Source organism: Sus scrofa, chromosome 18, assembly GCF_000003025.6.
Source record: "Sus scrofa isolate TJ Tabasco breed Duroc chromosome 18, Sscrofa11.1, whole genome shotgun sequence".
In the NCBI taxonomy this organism is placed as follows: Eukaryota; Metazoa; Chordata; class Mammalia; order Artiodactyla; family Suidae; genus Sus; species Sus scrofa.
In genome coordinates, this window is record NC_010460.4 from 18,527,888 (window position 1) to 18,553,944 (window position 26,057).

Genomic DNA, 26,057 nt, shown 5'->3' on the forward strand with positions numbered 1-26,057 from the left:
TTTTTTTTCAATCAAGTAATAAATAGCTGGAGTGGTGGGGGGAACAGGAACGTAAAACCAAAGCTAGGGTCATCAGAAGGCCTTGACCCTTATCTCCCAGCCTCTCCCTATCTAAGGTAATCATCATTCTGAATCCCAGTTTATTTCCCTAGAAGAGGCTGAGATGGGATTCTTGCCTTGGTGATTTACTTAGGGAGTTCTCAGGAGAAAGGGAGTTTTGGGAAGCAGGGTGGGGCAGGGAGAAAGCTAAGCAAGGATGTGGAATCAGCTGGAGACTGGATTTGGAGCTCTGGAGCATACACTGAACCACAGCAATGACTCCACTTTGAAGCAAAAGACTAGCTTTTTGTACCCTTGAGTCAGGCAGTCAGTGGCTGGCATCTGGGGAGGTGATAGAGAGAAAGTAGCTGCTTAGCTTTCTGGGAAAAGCAGCCCTCATTTGGCGATTCTCCAGAGAAGGATGTGGCCTTGAGCTGTTGACAGCCAACACTCTTGGCAGCTGGGTATGAGTGCACTGGACCAGGAAAAAAGGTCCAGGCATGTCTGCTATATCTTGCTTTCCTTCCCCCATTCCCACCCCTGCCCCCAATGCCAGATCCTGGCTGCATCCACAACCTTTGCCACAGCTTGGGGCAATGCCAGATCCTTAACCCACTGAGGGAGGCCAGGAATCAAACCTGCATCCTCATGGATACTAGTTCTTAACCTGCTGAGCCATAATGGGAACTCCACCTTCCCTTTTTTTGAGTTATAACTGATTTACAATATTGCATAAGTTTTAGATGTACAAAGTGATACAATTTTTAAAGATAATACTCCATTTATAGTTATTATAAAACATTGGCTATATTCCCAGTGCTGTACAATACCCTTGTGGCTTTTTTTTTTTTAATTTTCCCACTGTACAGCAAGGGGATCAAGTTATCCTTACATGTATACATTACAATTACATTTTTTTTCCCCACCCTTTGTTCTGTTGCAACATGAGTATCTAGACAAAGTTCTCAATGCTACTCAGCAGGATCTCCTTGTAAATCTATTCTAGGTTGTGTCTGATAAGCCCAAGCTCCCGATCCCTCCCACTCCCTCCCCCTCCCACTTGTGGCTTATTTTATACATAATTTGTACATCTTGATCTCCTACTCCTGTCTTGCTCCTCCCTCTTTCCTCTCCCCACTGTTAATCTCTAGTTTGGTCTCTATATCTAAGCCTGTTTCTTTTTTGTTATATTCCCTAGTTTGTGGTATTTTTTAGATTCCACATATAAGTGATAATACACAGTAGTTTTCTCTGCTGACTTATTTCACTACTGCTTCCCTTTTTAATTCAGTTTTATCAAATTTTATGTCTTCCTTATAAGTGTGTATATACGTGTATATATATAAAATATATACACATACCTTATTCACCCATTTTCCTACCGGTGGACTTTTAAGTTGTTTTTAGGTTTTTGCCAAACCTAAACAGTGTTTTAGGTTTTTGCTAAACCCGAACAGTGTTGCTGTGAACATTCTCACGTATGTCTCCTGCTGCGTATTGCAAGAATTTCTTGGGTTTACGCCTGGAGTGGAATAGGTGGATCATAAAGTGTGAACTTCAGAAGATCATGCCAAACTATTTTCCAAAGTGTTTTACTAATTCACAACCCACCAATAATGTATAAGAGATCCCATTATCTACCTCCTCTCCAACTTTTTAACTTTTGGAAACTGAATGAGTATAAAATGGCATTTCATTGCAGTCTTGATTTGCATGTCTTCCATCAGTAACCATCTCTTCTATGTTTATCAGAATACCTGTTACCTCCTAAGTGAAATGCTTGTTCACATCTTTTGTCTGTTTTTCTATTGGATTATTTGTGCATTTCTTATGATCTGTAGGAGTTCTTTTTATGTCCCTTGTTGAGTGTACTATGAATATTGTGACTATCTTCTCCTAGTTTGCAACTTGTCTTCTCAAGTTTTTATGGGGTCTCTTAATGAATTTTATTAGCTCTTAATTTTATTATAGTCACAGATATGAAGACTTAATGTTATTATAGCCACAGGTATTCCTCCATGGTTTTTTATGTCTTGTTTAAGGAATCTAAAGGACAAGCTCAGTCTTTGGGGCAAGGGGGTTCCACAAATAGAGCCAGGTTACTGGCATGTCACAAAGGCAAGTATTGTCACATCTACTGAGGCCTTATCTGGTCTGAGGCAGCTCAGACTAGCCAGCACAAGCGACCAGCTGGCTGGCAGGTGTGTTCTGGTTATAGAATTGGATGTATCATGTTATTAGAGCTGGATACCATTAAAAATTCTAATCATAGACTGTAATTAACTTTCCGTGCTCTGACGCCCTGCTCACTAAACAACCTTTTGATTATAATTTGGCTTCCCATGTATTTGTGCCTACAGGGAGAGAATGTACTGTTCAGGCTGACGTGAGGATCCAATCCACTAAACAGTTACATGCCATGATGTAAATTAATAAATTCGTATTCTGATTTTATCATCTGCTTATCTGAGCTCTGTAGACGTGAGTCAGCATCCCCAAGTCTAATCAATATGGACATGGAGAATATCAAGCTTCTGAGTTGAAAAACTAAGAACTAGACCTAGGACTGGGGCAAAATCACCAAGGTAACATTACCCTGGGGGCCCCTCAGCCTGATGAAGAAGGCCTTCCTACATGTCATGTGATATGGAGGGATTAAAATTGACTTTTGACATTATAAAGAGCTGCATATTCAAAATCATGGCTTGGTTCCATTGAGGTGAAGATGAAGAATAGAAGATGATCAGGAGACTCATATTGAATATTTATTGGCTTATGAGCACACAGCAGATGCTGCACAAATCCTAGGCAGAAGGATAAGATTTACAGACATGTTTGGTAAAAGCAAATTTAAAAAAAAAAAGAAAGAAAAAAGAAAAAGGGCAGATGGTACATGCTGAGAAGGAATGAAACAAGAGGAGCCTGACCAGTGAATCCTTGCTCTACATTGGTACTCACAGTCCAGGATGCAACACATAAAAAGGCAACTTTAAAGACCAAAAACAACACACACACACAAACAAAGAGAAGGAAATACAAGTTACACCACAGCAAAATAGGAATGTGGTCTCAGGGTAGTGAGACTATCCAGGCCAGAGGAGTGATTTAGGACCAGTAGGGTGAGAGCAAGATCTCTGAAGTAAGTTCAAAAGGCAAAGTGGAGGTGAGCCCATTAGGACAGATGGGGATAATTTAGCAATCCCGCTATTAGATCACCACTTCATCTAGGGTTTCTGAGTGAGCAGTACCTATAGCGACATAGTTTCCCTTCTGGGATCCCAGTTACACTGAGTAACAAGGGGAAGAATGTGATCAGGACCATATTAGCTAGGAATTTTGGGGCCAAGTGATGAAAAGTGATCTACTCTGTATTCAGACTGAAAACAAACAAACAAAAAAAAGAGGGGATGACCTATACTGATGACCTTTTGGGATTCATTTTTCAAAGAAATACATGTCCAAAAAAGAGAGATAAATTAAAGGAAGTTCTGTGTCATCTTTGAAACTGATCTAAAAAAGAAAGGCATTATCTCCCACAGCACTTGTCTTGGGGACCCCACTAGAGTAAGGTCACACGTGTGGCTAAACTGGATGGACTACAGAATCATTTCAGAAGTCCTTTTGTTCCAAAACTGAGGTAGAAATGTGCCACCCTAAGTGTGGCCTGCCCAACTAGCTATATGGAATGAAAGACATACACAAAGAGATCAACAAAACAGGCAGAACCAAAATACAAGAGGACGACAGGAGAGCTCCTCCCAGTGCACCACCAGGACGCACCAACTTCAAGGAATAGGGCTGGAGAGAAGCTGACCAGCATTCTCTTCAAAGCCAGAGGCTTCACTCACTTGTGAAGGAACAAGCTCCCTTTGACAGTGGCCCTAGTGTGTGTGTGGGTGTACACAGGGATAGACAAATGTAGATAGAGCTGGGCTCCTCATCTAGTAAAGGTTGTCCCGCACATGCTCCATGATGGTCTTCAGCCCCAGCCAGGTCTCCTCTGCAGTGGGGATGATCTGGTTGGCTGGCAGGAGGAAGCCATAGTGCCCAGTATCTCTCAACTCAAAAGTGAATGCATATTTGATGCCATTATCATATGCCCAGTCAATGCTGCTCCCACTAGCTGGATCTGTTAAGTCAAAAGAGAAAACATCTTTGAAGCCTAGTTCCTTTCAAGGTGAGATGAGAAGGGGCCAGAAGCTCTACTGACCTGTGGTTTCTTAGCAATCCAGAGTTCCTCGTGAAAAGCCTACAATACATAAACCTTGGCTTGATCCTCAGATTGTCCTGCACTTTGAGGGTATTCACTAGTCTCAACCAAGAAATTTTAAATCTTTATTTCCATCTTATCACCAACTCACCGTGTAGACTCCTTCAGTCACTCAAAGCCAATCTTCATAGAGTGTGTTAGGCAGACACAATGATCCCTGTCGCATGGTATTCATATCCTCTTTAGTGCCCTATTACACTGGATAGGGCTGGCCTGACCCATGCAACTAATAGAAGGCTACAGGAATGAAGGTGTGTGGCCTTCACGGCTCCATCACAAATACTGTGACTTCTGTTTGGCTCTCTCTTGAATCATTCGCTCTGGGGAGAGCCAGCTGTCATGTTTCACTCAAGCAGCCCTACAAAGAGGTCTATGGGGTGACCAACTCACTGCCAATAATTACCACTCTCTTGCCAGGTAACTGAGCGAGCCATCTGAGAAGCAGATCCTCAGCCCCCTTAAGCCTTCAAATGACTATAGCCCTGGAATATACCTGGACTACAACCTTCCAAGAGACCCTGAGCCAGAGACACCCAGCTAGGCTGTTCTTGAGTCCCTGACCAACAGAAACTGTTTAAGAAAATTAGCGTTCATTGCTTTAAGCTGCTAAATTTTAGAATAACTTTTTACATTGCAAGAGATAACTGATGCACAGAGAGAAAGAAGCATAGCCCTTGGGACTTCCCTTTGCCAAAAAGCTAAGGAGAGGCAAGAGGCCTGTTTTCCTGCTGCTTCTCACTTGATCTCTACTAGGGCAGAAATTGGCCAAAGTGCAAAGTGTAGATGATACCAAACAATAAAATGATGTCGTCGATAGCAGCTATCATTTAATGAACATCTACTGTGAGCCAATAATCACACTGGAAAGCTTACATCTATGATCTCATTTAATCTTTAAGAAACCAGTGAGGTAGGTATTATTGTTCTTGTTTTTCAGATGAGAAAATCCAGGCTCAGAATGAATAATTTATCTAAGAAAGTACAGGTAGAAACTAGCAGGGCTGGAATTTAAACCCAGATCCATCTGACAAAGCCCATGCTTTCTTCAACCTACTCCTGGTCCATTCAGTATATACATGTCTGTTAAATGAAAATATGGATCCCTGATTCTCCCTTTGTTCCTGAGGGGGTTTCTCATGATATGATACCATTTGTGATTTTCCAGAGATGCTGCTTCTGCTGTGATTACATGCTTCCTGAAGTTATGGAACAGGCTCTCCTGTGCTCTCTGAAATCCTTGCATAGGTCCCACAGCCTTTCTCTACCCTAAGGAAATGTTGAATTAAAAAAAAAAGACCACGGCACCAGGGGTTTCTAGAAGTTATTTATATGGCAAGCTCAAGAATTTCAGAACAGATTTTAAATTCAGGAAGAAGGCAAGAAGCCCTATGTTGAGCAAAACAATCGAGTTCATGAACCTCACCTTACTTGGGTCCTTGCTAAGTCTACCTACTCTTTAAAAAAAAAATACAAATATAGGAACATACTATCAACACTGTTCTGCACACTGTATTTTTAATTAACATTTGAAGATTCTTCCTTATTAGCACACATAGATCCACCTTGTTCATTTAAGGGCATAGTGTTTCATTGTATGAATGTACCAAATGTGTTTCTAACCAGCACTTACTGATGAACATTTAGGTACTTGCCAGTCTTGTTTTGTTTTGTTTTTTTGTCTTTTTAGGGCCATACTTGCAGCAAATGGAAGTTCCCAGGCTAGGGGCTAAATCGGAGCTGCAGCTGCCGGCCTACGCCACAGCCACAGTAATGCAAGATCCGAGCCATTTGTGACCTACATCACAGCTCATGGCAATGCTGGGTTTTTCATCCACTGAGCAAGGACAGAGGTCAAACCCATGCCCTCATTGATACTACTAGTCAGATTCATTACCGCTGAGCCACAATGGGAACTCCCTTACCAATTTTTTATGACTATAAATAATGCTGTCATGAACATCCTTAATACGATCTATGTCTTGTTTTGAAGTCCTTAGTGGATCAGAATCAGTGAAGAAGAAGGGAAAGGGTGGCTAAAGAAGCAGACATGAAAACTCCAAAAAGCAGGCACAAGAATAAAAGAAGCAGGGAGTTCCCTTCGTGGCTTAGAGGTTAACAAACCCGACTAGGATCCATGAGGATGTGGGTTCGATCCCTGGCCTCACTCATCGGGTTAAGGATCTAGCGTTGCCGTAAGCGATGGTGTAGGTTGAAGACACGGCTCGGGTTCCTGAATTGCTGTGGCTGTGGTATAGGACAGCAGCTGTAGCTCCAATTTAACCCCTAGCCTGAAAACTTTCACATGCCGCACATGTGGCCCTAAAAAGGGAAAAAGGAAGAAAAAAAAAAAAAGAATTAAAGAAGCAAAACAGGCTAAAAAGCATAAGGATTGAACAGTCAGATATAGCACAGAGCCTTCAAGATACAACAACTGACATTCAGAAGGCCACCATGAAGAAGGCAGGAAAGTATGAAAATCTATTTTAGAATTATTTTCATCTAAAATGATTAATCTAAGATAAAGTCCAGCACTTGAAGGGACAAATATCAACTATGTAGTACATACCATAACCTAGGGAGTTGGGGTGTATTTAATACAAAAATTGATTTCATTTTTGGGAAGAAAGAAGGGCAGACAAACCCTATAAAAAAATACATGAGATGGGCTCTTGAAAAGGTAGGAAATATTCCATTTCCTGGACAACGCTGAGGAGAGCCTTTCTCTTTTGTTGGGGGAATATGATGAGTAGCTCTAGATTTTGGCACAGCTTATAATGGGGAGAAGAATGTTTTTATCATGTGAAGAATATTTTTGACATTTCCCTTCCTCTTCACCATTCTTTAAATCGGTGTCTGACCCAAAAGGCAGGCCCCTGGTAACCTGCAGAGCTTCTGGGAGGACCTCCTTAGAGGCTCCTGCCAAGTCCCTTTAGCTCTTTTTAGTATAGCACTCAGTTCTGACTAATGAAACAAAGGGTGGAGAACCTCTCCTGAGACGTTTATTCTGAGGAGTTCCCATTCAACAACACTGGTAATAATAAACCATGAATAATTAATGGATTGTTGTCGCAATTAGCAACACAAACATCAACACCATGCTAAGTGCTTTATGCAGCTTGGTGGCATGCAAACCAGACAGGAGTGCTGAGACCAGAGTGCAGAGGAGGACCTGGGAGGTGGGATGGAGAATCTTCACAGAAGAAGACTGAGGGGGACAGCGAGTTGAGGACAAAGTAGGTAGGATGGGAGAGCAAGGTACAGTATGGAAGAGGAAAGAAGTGTCAGCAAGTTTGCAGGGGCTTTGAGGGTGGACTAGAAAACTATTTATAGAGGAGGCACCAGAAGGGAAATGAAGGGAACTTGCTTAAAAGGAGCTTTGTTCCTCACATTTTGTGTTTCTGCTTCCCATTTATATCTAGGGTCTGAGAGAATAAGCATGCCCTTCAATTTGATCTTAAAATTTAAAGATCAGATTCACAGAATAAGGGAACTAGAAGGATCTCATCAGGAACAGAGGGAAATGCTCAGATGAAACACTTCAGTAAGAAACCAAAACAAAGGTATTTCCTCAAATAGAGGTTGAGTTTTGGGTAATGAGCCGCAAGATCATCTTCAACTCTGGAGTCTTGGTATAGAGTTTGTTTTTGTTTTTGTTTTTTCAGCTCAATGTTAACCATTGTCAAGAGGACCCCCTAATTCAACACATGCTCATTTCTGACAGGAAGGTGAGGGGGTCCCCTGTACCACCACCTTAGCTGGCCAAGCCAAAGGTGGGTTTCCTTTGAGGATGGAATGAGGAGGTTGAGGAATTTTTGATAAAATGTCAGGATCTTTCACGTCACAGATTCTACCATGTTGACAGGACTTTACTCATCAGGGACACATGATAGTGAGCATGAGAGTGATGATGACACTGATAAAGGCTGCCTGAGACAGCTATCATCACACAGGCTAGACACAAGTTCCGCCCACCATTAACAACAAAAGCCGACTTACAACATCGGAAGGCTGGCCGGCAGCTCTTCTCCCACTCCAATTCGTGTTCCCCCCACTCCCAAAAGCGTTTCCTAATAACCAACAACCACAGTGAGTACTTACAGACAGTGGTGCAGGTGGGACCCACTTGGTACTCAGTGCCCGACAGGGAAGCCAGAGCTTTGGCTGCACGCCTTGCCACCTCATCCTAGAAGCGAGGAAATCAGGAGAGTGAGAAAGAATGGATCCCAAAGCCAGACATTCCTCAGCCGTTCCGTATGACAATAGTTTGGAAGATTCCCCACCCCACCCCCGATGTTCCCTACTGGTCCCTTCTTCTTTCCCATCCAACCAGAACCAAGCCCTGACTATAAAATGAGGAAGATGGCATGATTCCTCCAATACCCTCTTGGCTTCCATTCTGGGGAAGGGGAAAAGAAGAGAGGTAGAAGAGGACCAGATAAGCAATCTGAAAGCATTCATATTATAAACTCAAGTTGGAGGAACCATATTCAAGCTCTTCACAGATCTGGAGGGCTGCTCATCAGCCCATTAGAAATCAAGAAAAAGCAGGAGTTCCCATTGTGGCTCAGCAGTAATGAACCAGACTAGTATCCATGAGGATGCAGGTTTGATCCCTGGCCTTGCTCAGTGGGTTAAGGATCTTGCGTTGCTGTGAGCTGTGGTGTAGGTCATAGATGTGGCTTGATTCCACATTGCTGTGGCTGTGGTGTAGGCCAGCAGCTTCAGCTCCAATTTGATCCCAGCTTGGGAACTTCCATATGCTGTGGCTGCAGCCCTTAAAAGACAAATAATAATAAAAAATAAAAAATAAATCAAGAAAAAGCACCACCATCTTCACCTATCAGGGAGGAGAACGTCATGTTCAAGAACAAGGAAAGGGCAAGTATGTTCGAGAGAAAATATACATATATTTCTTTTTTTTTTTTTTTGGCCACATTCACATCATATATAAGTTCCTAGGTCAGAGATCGAATCCGAGCCACAACTGAGACCTATGCCACAGCTGCAGCAATGCCAGACCTTTAACTCACTGTGCCAGGCTGGGGATCGAACGCACACCACCACAGAGACAACGCCAGATGCACCACAGTGGAAACTTCCAAGAGAAAAATCTTCTAACAGTTGGGTGTTCCCATGGTGAAGACAGAAATGCCATGCATGGCTGTGCCCTACACAGAGCACCTGCTTGAGACCAGAATCTAGCCCATGCCTAGCCATAAGCCCTGGGTGGGGCTACATGTGCCAGGAGGCTTATGAGCTACCTGTGGCCCAGGGCAGAGGAGCACAGTCAAGCAAACCACCATAGAGAGAGGGGCCTGCAATCACTCTGCAGATGCCAGCCCCCTCCAGTTGGTCCACCCTAAGTGCCTGCTCACATCCTGGGGTGAGTCACTGCATGTGACACAGGGCACCCCTAGGCTGTGGCCTGCACCCTACTTAGACTCTACCTTACCCAAGTGAGGAGTACCTCCCACTCGCCCACCACAATGCCACACAAAGTTCTTGGCATGCAGTGGGTCCGCAATACATTTTGGGCAGAAAAATGAGTGAGAAGGGCAGACGGGGTCAGGCATGGTTCTTAGAACTCATAGGAAACACAGAAATAAGAGGCATCATCTTCTTCCTGTTCCCAGTAGGTCTGAGGGCCCATGGCAAAGAACAGGGAGAGAAGATCTGGCCTTTAATGAAACAAGCCCAGCTCCTAGACTTTCTCTATAAAACTCAAGAACCACTACTGCAGTGGCACCCAGGGCTGGGTGGGCAGCAGTCCCACCACTTACCAACTCTTCAGCATCTGGGGCCTTTTTGACTGTGTACCCATATGGATACATCAGCAGCTGTGAGTAACTGTGCAGGTCAATGAAGGATTTGAAATTCCCATGTCCTTGGATGAAATCTACCACCGATTTCACCTCCACTTCTGAATTGGCATAGGCTCCGTGGTATACTTCAGAGCAAGGGTTGTTACTGGCTCCTTCTCCTGTGGGGGTGGCCCAAGTAGAAACATTAACCCATAGGCTAAGAAAACAGAAATGCAGGAGACTCAACCCAGAGGAGGGGGAGAAGGTATGGGTAGGCCACTGCTGGACGCCCCTGTCCCCTGAGAACTCGGTTCACAGTGTGTGTATATTGTAGGGAGGGCGTGGAAGTGGGTGGTCAGAGTGTTGGATCTACCACAGCTGAGCAGGAAAACTGGTAGGACTCCTTTAAATGGACAGAGCTGACCTTGTATTGTATTACTAACAGTTGTCATAAATAATTAATATCATCCTTGACAGTGAGGTATAATTAATAAGTATTCTAGATAATTAATATGAATACCAATTAATAATGAAAATGACTCCATTTATTCTGGTGTCAGCTGAGTCTCTTGGTTCAGATCTTATTGGCCAAGTGCTGCCAAAAGTAATCTATTGTTGTAGCTTAAATCTCTTGATTATTTGACAGGTATTTAGAATTATTGCCTTCTGTATTACCTCACAATACAGCCCCCTAAGGTATCTGATGTGTGTGTGAAACCACCCCCTTGTGACTTAACTCTGATGCCCTCAATTCCCACATTTATATCAGCTCTTTTCCCACGTCACATTATTTTTCCCCCAATGGTTTGTGTGGTATTTCTATGCAAGAAAGAGAGTTAAAACCATGACATTAAACCAAACCATTACATTAAACATTACATTAAAAACAAACATCAGTACAGTTGTGGAACAGTGAAAGTGAACTATCAAGATCTGGAATTGGTAAGTGAGTTTAGATCCTAATTCTTACCAACCATATGTTCTTGAGATTGTCTCTGAGCTTTAACTGTCTCACTTTAGATAAGAAAACTCACTCTCTAGGTCAGAAGAATAAATAAGATAATATATGGGAAAGTACCTGGCCCATAGTTGGCACTATTGTGGGGATGATTTTTAAATGGCTGGAACTGAGAATCCAGCTCTCCTAATTCTCCTTCCCTTTCCATGACATCAAAGGGCTGAGGTTCATATTTACACATCTAAGGGTAAACTACTGTAGTTTAATCTTCACAATGTCATCTTGCTTGTTGGGGTAACAGTGCTAATTGCTCTTCTGAGTTGCCACCAAGAGCCTTCCACCCACCCAGTAACTTGCCCAAAAGCCAGGATGACCAGGGTCTAAGGTAGGCCCGTGTATTTGTATACTTAAGATAGAACAGTTTTTAAAATACTAGCATTCTCCTGGAGGACAGGAATTGCTGCGTCATCCCCTTTCAAAATTACAAAAAAATAATAATAATAAAACAGTACATAGTGAGAGTAAAGGATATACCCAAGTTTCTCAATGAACCAGCAATAGAGCTAGCCTGGAAACCAGCTCCCCGACTGCCAGCTCAAAGTCCTGTGGACCAGGCCACCCAGGGGTAGTAGGATTTAAAAACTGTCCCCTCACTTACCTGCAAAACTAACATTCCAATTTCTATTTGGATCAGTACCAATGCAGTGGGTTCCAGGATTGAGAGACCGTGTCTTCCTCCAAAAACGGTTCTGAAAAATCCACCAAGGAAGAAACAACATTCAGAGGTGGGTCAGAACACAGGAGAGGTGAAGGTTTTCTTTGGAGGCTTATGCTGGAGATGGCACCATGGATGGGGCAAGCTGCCTGCACTTCTGGAAGCAACTCCAGAAATGTGGAGGATCATTGGGGTTTCAGCCCTCACTTACTCCTCTCATCCCCCAGAGGGAGGAGGCTTAGTCCTTCTGGCTCCATAAAAAGGACTTCTCCAAAATGTCCTGATGAGAAGCTGATAATTGCAAGATCTAGTCTTACACCACCTAAATCCACTGAAAAAATTTGGGGCTTCAGTAAAAGAGGAACAAATCGACATTATGGATCACGGATGTGACAGGGAGAACACAGCAACTAAAAAGGCACAGTGCCTTAAAAATTAACCTGAATCCAATCAAGCATCTAGATCTAACCACAAGTGAACAGAGAATACAGAGGATGATGGGGATAAATTAAATGCCACACAACAAAGAAGCCACCCAGGAAATTCAGAATGTGACACTTCTACAGGACAATTTACTTGGTTTCTCCAACAATGGTATTTTAAGAGCTACGTGGGAGGGAGTTCCCATTGTGGCTCAGCAGTAATGAACCCAACTAGTATTCATGAAGATGTGGGTTCAATTTCCGGCCCTGCTCAATGGGTTAAGGATCCGGCCTCACCATGAGCTATGGTGTAGGTCACAGACGCAGCTTGGATCCCACAGCGTTGCTGTGGCTGTGGCTGCAGTAGGCCAGCAGCTGCAGCTCTGATTCGACCTCTAGTGTAGGAACTTCCATATGCCACAGGTGCAGCCCTAGAAAGTAAAAAAAAAAAATAAAATAAAATAAAAATAAAAATAAAAGATATGTGGGAGGAATTCTAGCTATAGCACAGTGGGTTAAGAATCTGACTGCAGCAGCTCAGGTCACTGCAAATGTACAGGTTCTATCCCCAGCCCAGTGCAGTGGGTTATGGATCCAGCATTGCTGCAGGTGGCAGCTCAGATTCAATCCCTGGCACAGGAACTTCCATATGCTGCAAGTGTGGCCATTAAATTAAAAAAAAAAAAAAAAAAAAAAAGATACATGGGGGCAAGGGATGGGGGAAGGAGGGAACTGTTGTAGAATAAAAAGAAAACTGCAGAGCCATAACAACCAAAGGCAGATACAGAACTTATCTGGATTCTGATTTCAACAAACTGACTCAAAGACATTTTAAAAATAATTTTAAAAATAATTAGGGATATCAGATAATGTTAAAGAACTTCCATTATTTTTTTACAGTTGATAGTGGTATATTGTTGGTTGTTTTAATTATCATCAGCCAGAGATGAATACCAAAGAAGTTTTGAATGGAATAAAACTTGACGTCTGGAATTTGCTTTAAAATACGTCAGGGAAAAAAGTGTGTAGGAGGGAAAGAAATGAAAAGAAGATTGGTAAAGTGTTGATAATTGTGCAAGATCCATAACAGGGAGTTCATTAGACTACTCTCTCTAAGAAAAAATATTCTCTGGTGCCTTTCAGCTCAGAGAATGACTACAAAATGAGTCCCCAAGGAAACGTCTAACATTCATATTTTGTAGAAGTTTTCTCTAAGGTCATGCAACAATTCAGCGGCAAAGCAAGGAATTCAACAAACAAGTCTTAACTCTAACTTCTGTCAGTAATACTCACTTGAGTTTGTGTGTATACATATCCATCAGGATTGGCCACAGGCAACAAGAAAATATCCATTTTCTCCAAGATGGAGGTGATGGCTGGATCCTTCCCATAATCAGATACAATCTGAGCAGGACAACGAGCTTGTCAGCAATGCCATTGCAGGCTGGGGTGCTGGGTCTCAGCCTGTGGCTCTTCCCCAGATGCCCAGCTCCCGGAACAGCACCCACCCTCTGCTGCCTCCCTGCCACCCTCACGGGTACAGCTCTCTGCAAAGCCCACGAAGCACGTCCAAACCTGGGGGAACCTGGCTGCTTAATGACATCAAATTCAATGAGTCCTGGCCTGCCTGGTCTATTATTCCTTCCAGGGGGTAGGAACATGGGAGGGGAGAGCCACCCATCACAGTGATTACTAGGAATCTGAGCCTCCATGCGAAGGGTAGGGAAGATGGATCCTCCGCTTGCACCACCCATCCTCCCCCAGTGCTGGCTTAAAGCAGACTTTCCAGAGGGATATGGAGATAGCATGAGGTCTCTGGGGGTCTAGGGGGCCTGGAAGGGGCTGAAGGCAAAGCTTATCTGAGAAGGCCCAGCTCCTTTCCTGTGGGTCTCACTACGGGTCAGTGTTTCGGGGCCACTTCTGTAGCTCATTAGCTTGCTCGCTGCCACAAATGTACTTTGTCATTTAGCCACAGTGGCCTGACTGTGGGTTCTGATCTTTTGCTTCTCTGATCAGAAAGGACTCCCAGCCTACTGCATCTGTGCAGAGGGCTTTCCCAACTTGTCCGAGGAGCTCAGCCACATGGGACACTGCAGGGACACCCTGGGTCCACCAGAATTCTGGGCTAATACCAGGCGACATGACCTTCCTCGAGGTCCACATTGCTGTGGCCTGTGAGATCCACTCCCGGGAATGGATGCCTGCATTCAGCCAAATGGCTGGCCGTGGCCTGCCTTCTCCAGTGCTGAACTGTGGAAAGAAAAAGAGGCCAGAAAATGACCCTCCTGCCCGCCCGCGTCTCCCCTCACCTCTCCTCTCCTCTTCCCAGCTCGCCCCTATTCATTTAATCCATTTAAGATCATTCAGAGACCAAATGTTCCTGAGGGCACCATCTATTTATCAGGCTTCTCCGTGACCAGGGAGCTTAATTGGTTGGCTGGCAGGGCCCAGCCGCAGCTCCGCAGCTCTGGGAAGCTTGAGCCGCTCCAGGGTTTGAAGCAAATGGGAAGGGGAAACAATTGCTATTGTGAATTATAATGCCAGGGTGATTAGAGATAATATTATGTCTCTTGAAAGACCTCAAATGGTACCCCAACAGAGAGAGACACAAAAGTGCATGAACCAGCCTATTGTAGTTGATGCAATAAATGAAATCAGTTTTAAAATGAAGAAGGGAGGGTTCACTATAGCTCTTTGTAAACAGCATGAAATGAATTCTGGCTGCTGCCTTTTAGTGTGGGGCCCCCTTGGGTCAGAGCTTGGTGCTAATGAAGCAAGCCAGGGTCTCCATCAGTTGGCAAATAATATAAATTTATGTAGATTACTTTATAGCAAACAGCTCGATGCCAGGTCTTCTCCTACTGGTAATTTCACCATTGCTATAGGCCTGGGTTCTTCAGGGCTTGTACAGAGCTAAGGCTAAGGCACCATCAGCCGTTCCATGGTTTGTATCTCCAAATTCCTTTTTACTCTTTTGGCTGGATTATTTATATAATTTATGTCATGGCCATAAATTCTCTACCTCTTTTGCCAATACAGAGCTGAAATCTGTTATAAATATCTGGAAATTAGAACTTTGCACAGCCAAGGATCATATAGACCTGGCTTTAAAATTCTATCAACCCTAAAATTAGCTTCCTAGATTGCTTTTCCAATAAGCACCCCTAAAAAGCAGAACAGAATTTGTAGACTGACCCCAATTTGTTGGGGGAAAGATGGGAATGGAGGCGAAAGCAGCCAATCTGTGCACTTTAACCATCTGCTGCTTTTTCTTGATCCTGCCTTTTGGCCAAAATTTGGAATGGGGTTGTGCGCTTTCTAACTCCCCCCATACACATTAGGCACAAGCAAGAGACCCTTTGGCAGACCAAATTTGAACCCAGGTAGATGTCTCCCAACATCAGCCTCTCCCTAAAATCAAGGAGGTCCTACAAAGCTGCCTCTTTCAAGAGGCGTGAGGGCTGAGTCCTGGACACAAGGAACCAAGAGCCTGAGTCCAGTCAGGCCCTTCAAAGTACATGGGCCTTACCTTCAGTACATACATGGACCGGTTTTCAAATGAATGCCCAATCTTCACCCGGCTCGCCAAGTTAGGAAAATCTCTGGCAATGCTTTCCATCTCATGGTAAATCTGAAGGGTGAAAAAGTAAAAGAGAGGCATTTTAAAATTTTGTTCAGGGAGTTCCCACTGTGGCTCAGAAACAAACCCAACTAGTATCCATGAGGATGTGGCTTTGATCCCTGGCCTCACTCAGTGGGTTAAGGATCCAGTGTTGCCACAAGCTGTGATGTAGGTCACAGACGAGGTGGCTTGGATCTGGTGTTGTGGTGGCTGTGGCAAAGGCCAGCAGCTGCAGCTCCAATTTGACCACTAGCCTAGGAACTTGCATATGCTGCAGGTGCAACCCTAAATAAATAAATTAATTAAATTAAATTCTGTTCAGCTCTGGGTGGGTATCTGTGAACTTTATCTTGACCTCAATGATTTCTTACAGTCCTCTAACCTTGGGGTTGACAATATTATCGGCACGGAATGTTTGTTCTTAAGGAGCTGCCTAAAGAATCCATTTTTAGTTTTCTAGGAAAAAAAGCACATTTTATTTGCCCACAAAAGTATATTCTATTAAACTAGGGTAGAGAGACTTGTGCAGATACTGCTCCAACACTGTGGCCCTTTGCACCATACAAGGCTGGATCATCAGCAAGGGCCCCATTTAGAGAAGGTTCTTTGAAAGCATTGCTCTCCAAACTTTTTTGATCACTTTCTACATCAGTTAAAAAAAATCAACATACATCACAAATATACATAATACCAAACAAATATATTATGTACACTATGAAACAAAAAAATAGAAACAAAAATCATTGCATTAATAATAAACATAAGTAAGAGTTCTCACGGTGGCGCAGTGGGTTAAGAACCCGACTGCAGCAGCTCTAGTCACTGCAGAAGTGCAGGTTAGATCCATATAGTGGGTACAGTGACCCCCCCCAAAAAAACAATAATAATAAATGAGTCTTCTAAAGGCTTTGAGAAGGCAAGAGCTGTATAAATCATGACGATGAATGTTTCCGTTTGCTTTCAGTTAAAAAAAAAATTTTGATTTAAATAGAGTTCATCCACCTTAGTTGTTCAAACCTTTTAAGGGTCAAAAGAAGGAAATAAACAAATTTTTATTTGGACCTTAAAACCAAAATAAGCAGCTTCACAGAGAAGGGAAACGTGCAATCAATATAGAGTGAAATCAAGCTTAAAGGATTTATAAGACTTGCAGCCAATATGGGAGACCGAACAGAAACAAGAAATCACCTCCTAAATATATAGGCAAACCAGATAAAATACAATGAAAATGATTCCAAGCCAAAAAAGGAAAAAAACTGTGGGTGCCAGAAGTAAAGAGGGATCAAAGCTAAGCTAGCAGCGTGGAAGGCAGAAGATGCAGCCCGGAACCAGCTATAAGGCCTTCAGCACTGAGCGTTTACAGCAACCAGGAATAGGAGAAGAGGGCATTGCACCCTGTGTAGGGCAAGAAGCTGGAACTTGAGAGCTGGGAACTGGTAATTCTGGCCATGAAAGGGGTTTGGAAACTCTACCCGCCAATGCTGACAGAGTAGCAAAAGCTGAATGTCTGGCCTGAGCCATAAGGGGAAACACTCACCTAGTATAAAATTAAAACACTAAGCTGTCTCCAGATGCGGGATCCAAATTCATGCTGCCAACATCAGGAGAAAAGTCACCCACAAAACTGACAAAAATAACAGCAACTATAACCATACACACAAAGGGTGTGAAACTAGAAACCATGGCACACACAAACATGACATTCCCTATAGAGACCTAAGAAGGCCTAAGTGGTTGTGGGAGATGAGCTCTTAAAAGCTGTTTTTAGAAAGAACTGAAAATGAACAAGTCAGGAGGGAGATGGTACACCAATCCACAGCTAAAGGCCTTGCAAGAACAAGAGATAGCTGTGAGCCAGAGGACACTGACACCTAAAGCCAGAGAACAAAAGTGAGTGGATGGGAACGTGAGGCTCCTGTATGCAGCAGGTAGATGACGGGATGGAGTTTCCAGAGTCTTGGGTGACATTTGCAACTGGTTAGCTCAGCTAGAGAGCGTCTCATATTAGCAAAGCTAACGTCATGGGTGTGAGCCCTGTGTGGGTCCTCAGCTCTGCTTTCATCCACGGCCCTGGACTGAACTCCTAACTTTATATCCAGCTGTTTTGCAGATGTCTGTCTTTGGTTACAAGAAGGATCAAGGGGCAGTGCAGCTGGAAGTGTACACAATAAACAAAGCTACTGACAATCCTGGGAAAGAAGTGGAACTAGCTAGTCAAACTTTGAAAAAAACTTTCATCGAGAAAAAAAAAAAATTCGAAGTATATGCCTCATAGAAAGCATGCCGGGAACTCTATCTTTAGATATAAGGACCAACATATACCCAACATATATCCAGGAAGGAGAATACCAATTTAGATTTGGGGTGTGTTCCTGAGCTAGCGGAGTTTCCGGACTAAGGAAGAAGACATTGAGGGACTTAAGAAAACTGTATACTATGTGATTCAGTTCCATTCCAGTCCCTCTTGGTTCCTCAAATTCCAATATTAAAGTATTCTGCTCCATGTTTCTTATCTGAAGGGCTGGCTTACCTTGAAAGTCAGTCATCTATATAAGTGATTTCTAACTAAACACAGCACCAAAATGCTTTATGAAATAAATATCTGCTATAAGTAGTCATGATAAATGAGTGGAAATATCTGGTTAACGTTGGAAATAATCACTTGCCTAGTTGCCTGGAATAAGTAACATTTTAATCTGGGTAAATAAAATACAGGGATTATGGTGGGATAGAAGAAGGCTGAATTACAAGGACTGGAAATGACTGCAATTATTTCATGGTTTTCTTTGAGAGGTTGCTTAAGAAAGGAAGGATGCACGCAGGAGAAAATGTTTGCTTTGTGTTTCCCTATGCTCTTAGGTGCTAGTGGGAGATAAATAACCCAAGAATTAGAAAGAAATTGAAGTGCACACATTTTAACCTCTCAGTGTAGGGGTATTGTCATAGGAACTAATATCTCCTGGAAGAAACAAGAGGGGTTATAAAACTCAAGAGGCCAGTGACCTTGATCTTAACCTGCTCTGAAATACTTACAGCTTCCAGGGAATGGTAGGCTCCATAGTTGAAGTTATTACTGCTCCGTTCTTGACCTTTATTGTGTTGCATTTCTTCATCTTCATTATCTAAAAGGGCCTAAAACCGACATGGCAACATTACAAAGTGACCCACTGGGGATGGAGGTTCACGTCTTGGGACATGGGCTGGCCAAGATGGCAGCACCCTCAGCACACATATCAAGAAACACAAATGTCAAGGTGGAAAAGGAGGCCAGGTTTCTTCCACATATCTATAAAATCTTACTTCTTGGAGTTCAATGTACATCACCTCATTCAAAAGCCACTTACTCCCTGAAGCAGCATATGTGCTATCTGGTTATTCTTTACTACAAATTTTCTAGACATCAGTCCGCATTCTGGTATCCAGCGTCTCTGAACTACCCAGCTTGGGAAACCATTCAGAAACAAAGAAATTCTTATAACTACTCATACTTTGAAGGTTCCTGGCAGATGTCTGTGACATGTGAGGATGATTAATAAGCTCACAGCTGCTCACGCCATCAGGAAACTCCCAGGCCAAATCACCAATTAGTCCACAACCCACCTCGGTAAAGGAGAGAACATGAGCCAGACACTGTCCTGCTGTTCAGATACAGCTTGTGAGGCTGGTGTCTGGCTGGGGCAGTGATGTTCCCTCCGCTGGGGGCTACTGGTGACATACTCCCTTTCTCAAAGGATGCTATTTAGCACCTCCCCACCAGCGTCCCACCTTCTTCTACCCACCACATGCTGTCCTTCCTCCTGACTTCAAACAAGAAAAGGGAGAGAGACTTAATATTTCTGGGGCATCTATGACATACCAGGCACTATTAGATATTTTATGTACATTTAACCACTTAATCTTCTCAATAAATCCTATGAAGTAGGTATAACTATTACCATTTTACCAGTGAAGAAAGTGTCTCAAGAGGTTAACAGCTTATCCAAAGTCACACAGCTAGCAGTTAACAAAACCAGGACTTGGATCCAGATTTGACTGGTTTCCTAGCCCTTTCCAGTACAACAGACTCTAACAAATCACTGTACTTTACTTTCATAAGCCTCAGTGTCTTCATTTGTTACATGAAGAAGGGTAAGACCAGTACTTGAAAATGCCTCAAGTCAGTCCACTCTGGCTGCTTAGTCCTATGCAAGACCAGTGAGGGACCTTGGCCTGCCCACCTGCAGGTCTTCAATAGTCACCGAGTATTCTAACCCCTGGGACTTCAGAAAGGATTTGACTGGCTGCAGATTGACAGAAGGAACCAGGACATCCACAGGACGACCAAAGGTAGAAGGATATTTCCAGAAGTTGAGCTGAAGAAAACAGAAATAAAACCCGGGTTATAGGACAGTTCAGGTAAAAGGCACAATGAGTTCATTCTTCTAGAACAATTGCCAAAAGCCTGGGTGATCCCTGAGGGGCTGGGTTCCACACAGGGAAAACTTAAGCCATTTCACAATTGTATCTGGTTCAGTTTCCCAGCAGGCAATACCTGGCAAAGTGCAGCAAGTAATATGTCCACAGCAGAGAGAATGATGGGGCTCTCTGCTGAGGCCTCCCATCTCCCCAGACAGCACCGCTGTACTTCTCCCCACCGACTTTCTCAACTGTGTAAACACAAGTTGACTAACACAGGATTATTCACAGACACTCTTCAGGAAGAGCAATACCAGTGCTGCAAGAGTCTTCTCCCCCCAAGGTTAATTGATACCCAAGAGGACTAAGGAGAACTATGTACCTTAAAGTTGTCTGAATTCACAAGCTGATTTAGTTTGCTGATCTCATCTCCATTTCTGACGTTAATCCTGAAAACTTGGTCCCTGGAGAAAGTGGGGAAAAAAAGCAAAAGATAATCGTGAGCTTTTGGCTGGCAAAAAACAAAGCAAAACAAAACAAAACCCAAGCCTACTCTCCCAGATATAACAGGGCTGAATGAGCGGAAATGGTCTAGTCTTGGGTTATAATGTATAGCCATTAAAAATAAGACTACGTGGCAAATATGAAAAAGTGCTTATGGTATAACTTTAAGGGAAATATTAAGTGAAAGACCAGGACCCAAAATTGTATGTATGCCATGACTGTAAGTATGGAAAAAGCAGATGCATTGGAAGAAAAACAGACAACAGAAATATAGCAAATGCTGACAGTGCTTATGTTCGGGTCATGGGATTATGGATGACTTACTTTTTCCCCCCCGTATCTGTTTTCTGTAATGTGGTCATATTACTTTATAATGAAAAACATATATATTTTGCAGAAAGGAATGTTCCTGAGCTACACGCAAAGCTAACTCAAGACATAAAGAAGCACTTCTTCACTGTCAGGGTCTAGGACTGAAACTCTGGCTGAATGTCCATGCCGGAAAGAGGTAGAAAAGAGAACAAGCCTTCCATCGCTGGAAGGTTAGCTATTTTTCTTCTTTGCACAAAGGGGAGAGGCTGGGTGCTCTCCCAACCCCTTCCACCTCCAGAACCCTATACACACGCATGGTGCTGGGGCTAAACTTAAGGATTCATCCTCCCAAGGGGGCCCTGATAGAGCCCAGAAGGGAGCCGGCCAGTCCCGAGCCCCCCTTTGTTGTTTGTCCTGCACTTGTTTCCTATACACCACCACTTAGCTCCTGAGGCAGCAGCAGGGGTAGAGGCCCCCAAAGTCCTGTGTGAGTGGGAGAAGGCCAAGCCTGAAAAGCTGCTTTTGTGCTCTCAGCCGGTTCAGAGAGCCAGGGGAGCCATTAGGCTGTTGCTAGGTGACGGCCAGAATGAATTCCTACTCAACACTGTCACATGCTTCATCCCTTTGACACGAATGAATGCAGGAAGAGCTGCTAGAGAGGGCTGTGGGCTGAAGGACCTGTTGACAGAGAAAATGGTTCTGTCACAGGGAGCTAAACGTGCAGCCTCACGTGGCAGATCACCATCTCCTCTTCAGAAAACCAGCTCAATCCGGATGGACTTTCAGACTTTAACTTTTCTTTGGGAGTTTTTTTGAGGGGGGGGGGGGGGCTAGTCCGGCCCCAAAGAAGCAAGGTCCACTGCACAGTTGTTTCCGTTGCAGGTGGCAGATATGGAGGAAATGCCAGTGCCAAATCCTCACTTTTTCCCAGCTCATCCGGTCTCCACAGGGTCCTGGGAGGTGAGCATGGGAGCTGCTTAGGCCATAGTGGAGAAGCCACAGGCTTGCTAGTGGGTTGGACTGCAGCCCTGGGAAGATGGGGAATCAAACTACCACTTCCCTGTTGCAGACAAGTAGCCGTGCAAAAGCAGCCAGTTTTAAACAGAAGGGAAAACTTCCTCTAGGCTGAGTACCAGGACCCATGTCCAGAACTCATGCTCTGTCACAACCCATCCTCAACACTGCAGAAAAAAAAGGGGCATCTTAAAAACGGTTGTTCTGGAATGGGCCTGTGCATTGACATCTCTGTTAGCAAAATAAGGCATCTGTAATGTTAGCACTGACTAATCACAAAGAAAAAGAGGAGGGACAAGGAACAGGAGAGAACAGAAAAAAGAGGAACATAAAAATAAGGGGCTCTTAGGCATATGAAAATGCTACACATTCATCCATAGCACATGCTTTAATTCTCCATAAGCAGTAATTTCACAACAGAAACTTTCACATTCCTGTACACAGCCCATGACAATGGAACACAGGGAATCTAACTGGCCCTGCTGATGATGAAACCCACAGCCCATTTCATAATGCACTAATTAGTCCCATTCCAAAGGATAAAGACACATCTGTAGAGGCAGAGAGGTAGGGTAGAAAGACTGGTGCAGAATGGAGTCTTTCCCCATCTGCCTCTCCTCTTCTATACATTCTTGGCTCCAGCATCATTGAAATCCCAAATTCACCAGGTACTTTGTGTTTTATGTCTTTGCACTTGCTATTCCCTCTGCCTGGATATCCATCTCTTTTCTTTAGTCAATCTACCACCCAGGCTTTATGACCAACGACCATCACCCATGAGGTTTTCCCCAACCAGCGAAGGCAAAGTTAGGGGCAGTGTTTAGATGGTGCTAAAAGTTGGTCAGGGATGGGGGTGGAGTGGCAGGATCTAACGCTATTCTCATGAACACAAGTCCACCAACACCTAGAAACGCAGAGAACATAAGTGGGTGCCAGGTGAAGGGCAGCCTTTCTCTTGCCCTCACCATGTGTGTCTCTATTCAGAAAATGCCCTCTTGAGAGTGAGAGTGGCTGAATACAACCTATCTCTACAATCTGGAAATCCAAAGACCTTGTGCTCCTTTTTAAAATGGATGACTGGTCTGGGAAGAGGAACATGTTGGGGTTTGAAAGCTGCCACATTCACCCCTCCTATTCCGCTCAGGTAGGTGTTCCTACAGGTCTTCTTAACTCTGGAGCCCTCCAATACCAGGGCTGGCCAGCTTCTGCCAATGCAATGACTGGTGATCTACTCTCATTCACTCTCACACTCATCCCATGTTCTAAATAGTCAAGAGTCTCCAGGGTGCTAAGCTTCTATCTTTCCCCCCTTACCACATGGGTGGCCAGGTGGCCTGTTCGTTGTGCCTTTCTCACTTCATGCCCAGTGAAGCTTAGAAGGTACCACAAGAGATGATTTCACAGAACCCTTAAATGCCTATCTTACTGCTGATGCTACAAGTTCTGCAACTATCTTCTTGTTATCTTGCCCTGAACCTTTAGGTACCCTAATCACCATCCTATCCTTAAGATGAGTGAAGACCAGGACAGAAGACATCAGCAAAGTGAAAGAGACTGAGAAGGTGAGTTAGGTGGAAGAAACAGAGACTAGGGGGTGTGGTGATGGCTGGTGGGGAGAAACCATCATCTTCATCTCCATCAGCATCGTCCTTTCTCCAAGTCAATCTGAATCCTGGCTTCCCCAACCACTTGAAGGCTCAGAGGCCAGCTTCCCCTTTCTTTAAATGTTCACCAAGCTGGGTGTCTAGGACATGTCTATGGATCTCAGGAAGAATTCCACCACTTTTGCTTGGTTCTCTACTATGAGGCAAGAAAAGATTTGGGGGTAAGGATGAAGCTATTGGTTAAAACCATCCGCAATTAGCTCACACACACAGCCCTTTCTGTGCAAGCACTATGTGGTTAGCACTCCAGAACCAGGCCCAGCTGTCTTAATCCAGGGGTCTGCTGCATTATAAGATAAGTCTGTATCCTGAGAAATCAAGATTTTTCAGTCAAGTGAATAGCTGCAGTGGGGACTGAGAGCTCCACACTTCAGCCCACATGGCAGCAAGTGTAGTTATGAAACACTTACCACTGAGCTGCCTGTGGAAAAATCTTCCCTGACCACCTGCTATGCGTAAGCTCTCTGAACTATTTGGCAGTACAGACCAGGTGCAAACAGAAGTCATCACCATAAAAACTACCCAATACATAATAAGTAATTACCCCAATAAACTAATCTTTAGCCAGATAGTATAAGGGAGAGTAAACTAACAGCTACAGATAGATCAGGGAGATACAGCATTCTAGCTGGAGATTAACTTGTGTTATAGCAAAAGCATATGGGTTTTGCATTCAGAGTTCCAGCTCCCCTGCTTACCAGCTAAATGGCCTTGGGCAGGTTCCTTAACTTTTCTAAGGCTGAATTTTTTTCATGTTTAAATTGAGGAAAATAATATCCCTGCCTGGCAGAGTTGTGTGATCCAAAAGATAATGTACATGAAAGCTCTTTGCAAATGGCAAAGCATTATGCAGTAATGAGTTACTAGAATTCAATCTTCTAGCAGGGTACCGTGGCATCCTTTCATCTCTCCTACCTCCCAAATGTCCCATCCTTTGCAGACTGCAAAGAATTCTGTGTGAAGCATGTGTGTGCATGCACACACACATACACAAAGCGTATCCTTGTATGTCCATTTTCATAGCGAAGGCTAGGCAAGACCCATCAAAATCTCCATGTGCCAAATACTGATAAGAAAGCTCTGCGCTACTGAACCTTCACCGTTAACAAAGAGGTGGAGTCAAAATCCAAGACCCAGGTTTTCCTTTAAGTATGGTTGAAATTAGAAATAATTTCTGGTAATTCTTAGCAGTGCATAATAAAAAGAGTAAGAAAGTAGGAGATGCCTAGAACTGACCTTACAAATAAAAACTAGGAGGGGAAGTTCCCGTCGTGGCGCAGTGGTTAACGAATCCGACTAGGAACCATGAGGTTGCAGGTTCGGTCCCTGCCCTTGCTCAGTGGGTTAACGATCCGGCGTTGCCATGAGCTGTGGTGTAGGTTGCAGACGTGGCTCGGATCCCGCGTTGCTGTGGCTCTGGCGTAGGCCGGTGGCTACAGCTCCGATTCAACCCCTAGCCTGGGAACCTCCATATGCCGAGGGAGCGGCCCAAGAAATAGCAACAACAACAACAACAAAAGACAAAAAGACCAAAAAAAAAAAAAAAAAAAAAAAAAAAAAAAAAAAAAACTAGGAGGGGAAAGAACAAGCATGAATTAGGGACCTGGGGAGGGACTGCAGAGACCTAGTCCTGATATCACAGATAAAACTGAGCCTGAGAGAGTAGTAATTGGTCCAAAATGATACAGGGGCAGAGCCGAAACAGGAGCCCAGGTCTTCCTTCCCAACACCATACCACTTGAAGAATAATCAGCTATTCATTTCCAAATCCATCTGGTTCCTATATCTCGAACTAACCAAGTAATAATAATATTAAGTCCAAAAGGAACTTACCCAAAAAACTTTTCTCGGCCACAGATGCCAGACCCAATAAGGGCCCCAAAGAACAGTATCCACTTCATGTCCCAAGGGTGTCAGTCAAAGAGTGGCTGAGTCAGGCTGTATTTATAAGGACTCTGATGCAGACTCATGTCCTCAAAAATGCTAATGTGATTCCCAAGCACTCTTGCAACTCTGACAGTACAACAGGTGGGCCCCTACTGATGCCTCTTCCATTCCTTTTGAATGATAGAGGCCAAGCCTCTTGATTTACAAAGTCAGGAACTTGCTCCTCTGGCTGGAAAAGTCTGTGCCAAGAGTGCTGTATTGCTCATCACTTGGTATTTAAATAGTGTTTTTTTAGTAAACAGGAAAGTCCCACAGTGCTAGATAGAATTTATACTGATAATTTACACTGACTGAAGAAGCAAAACTGTAAACCTGAGATGAAATTACCTCTAGAGTAAAAAGACAGAAAGATGGGAGTTTCCTTTGTGGCTCAGTGGTTAACGAACCATGAGGA

At 43.8% G+C, this 26,057-nt stretch overlaps 2 protein-coding genes across 2 annotated transcripts in view; both read right to left on the reverse strand.

The window, feature by feature from the left end:
* Positions 1–8,489, reverse strand: part of CPA5 (carboxypeptidase A5) — a 53,491-nt gene extending 45,002 nt beyond the window's left edge. Inside the window, exon 1 of the mRNA XM_021078824.1 lies at positions 8,408–8,489. The gene's annotated coding sequence lies outside the window, so the exon portion shown is untranslated. The remainder of the gene's footprint in view (positions 1–8,407) is intronic.
* On the reverse strand, positions 1,111–26,057 carry CPA4 (carboxypeptidase A4). The gene is made up of 11 exons (XM_021078825.1): positions 25,550–26,057; positions 20,605–20,686; positions 20,045–20,179; positions 18,861–18,959; positions 15,735–15,836; positions 14,351–14,455; positions 13,499–13,609; positions 11,727–11,817; positions 10,090–10,289; positions 8,408–8,492; positions 1,111–4,168 (listed from the first exon to the last, which is right to left on the reverse strand). The coding sequence occupies exons 1-11, from the start codon at positions 25,615–25,617 to the stop codon at positions 3,981–3,983; spliced, it is 1,266 nt and encodes a 421-aa protein (XP_020934484.1). The 5' UTR covers positions 25,618–26,057; the 3' UTR covers positions 1,111–3,980.

Coding starts and splice junctions, on each gene's coding strand:
- CPA4 (XM_021078825.1), bottom strand. CDS start 25,617: ATGAAGTGGATACTGTTCTTTGGGGCCCTTATTGGGTCTGGCATCTGT. Junction 14,456..15,734: donor GGTCCATGTATGTACTGAAG/GTAAGGCCCATG, acceptor TTCTTTCCACAG/TTCAGCACTGGAGAAGGCAG. Junction 8,493..10,089: donor CCCCAGATGCTGAAGAGTTG/GTAAGTGGTGGG, acceptor CCTCGCTTCTAG/GATGAGGTGGCAAGGCGTGC.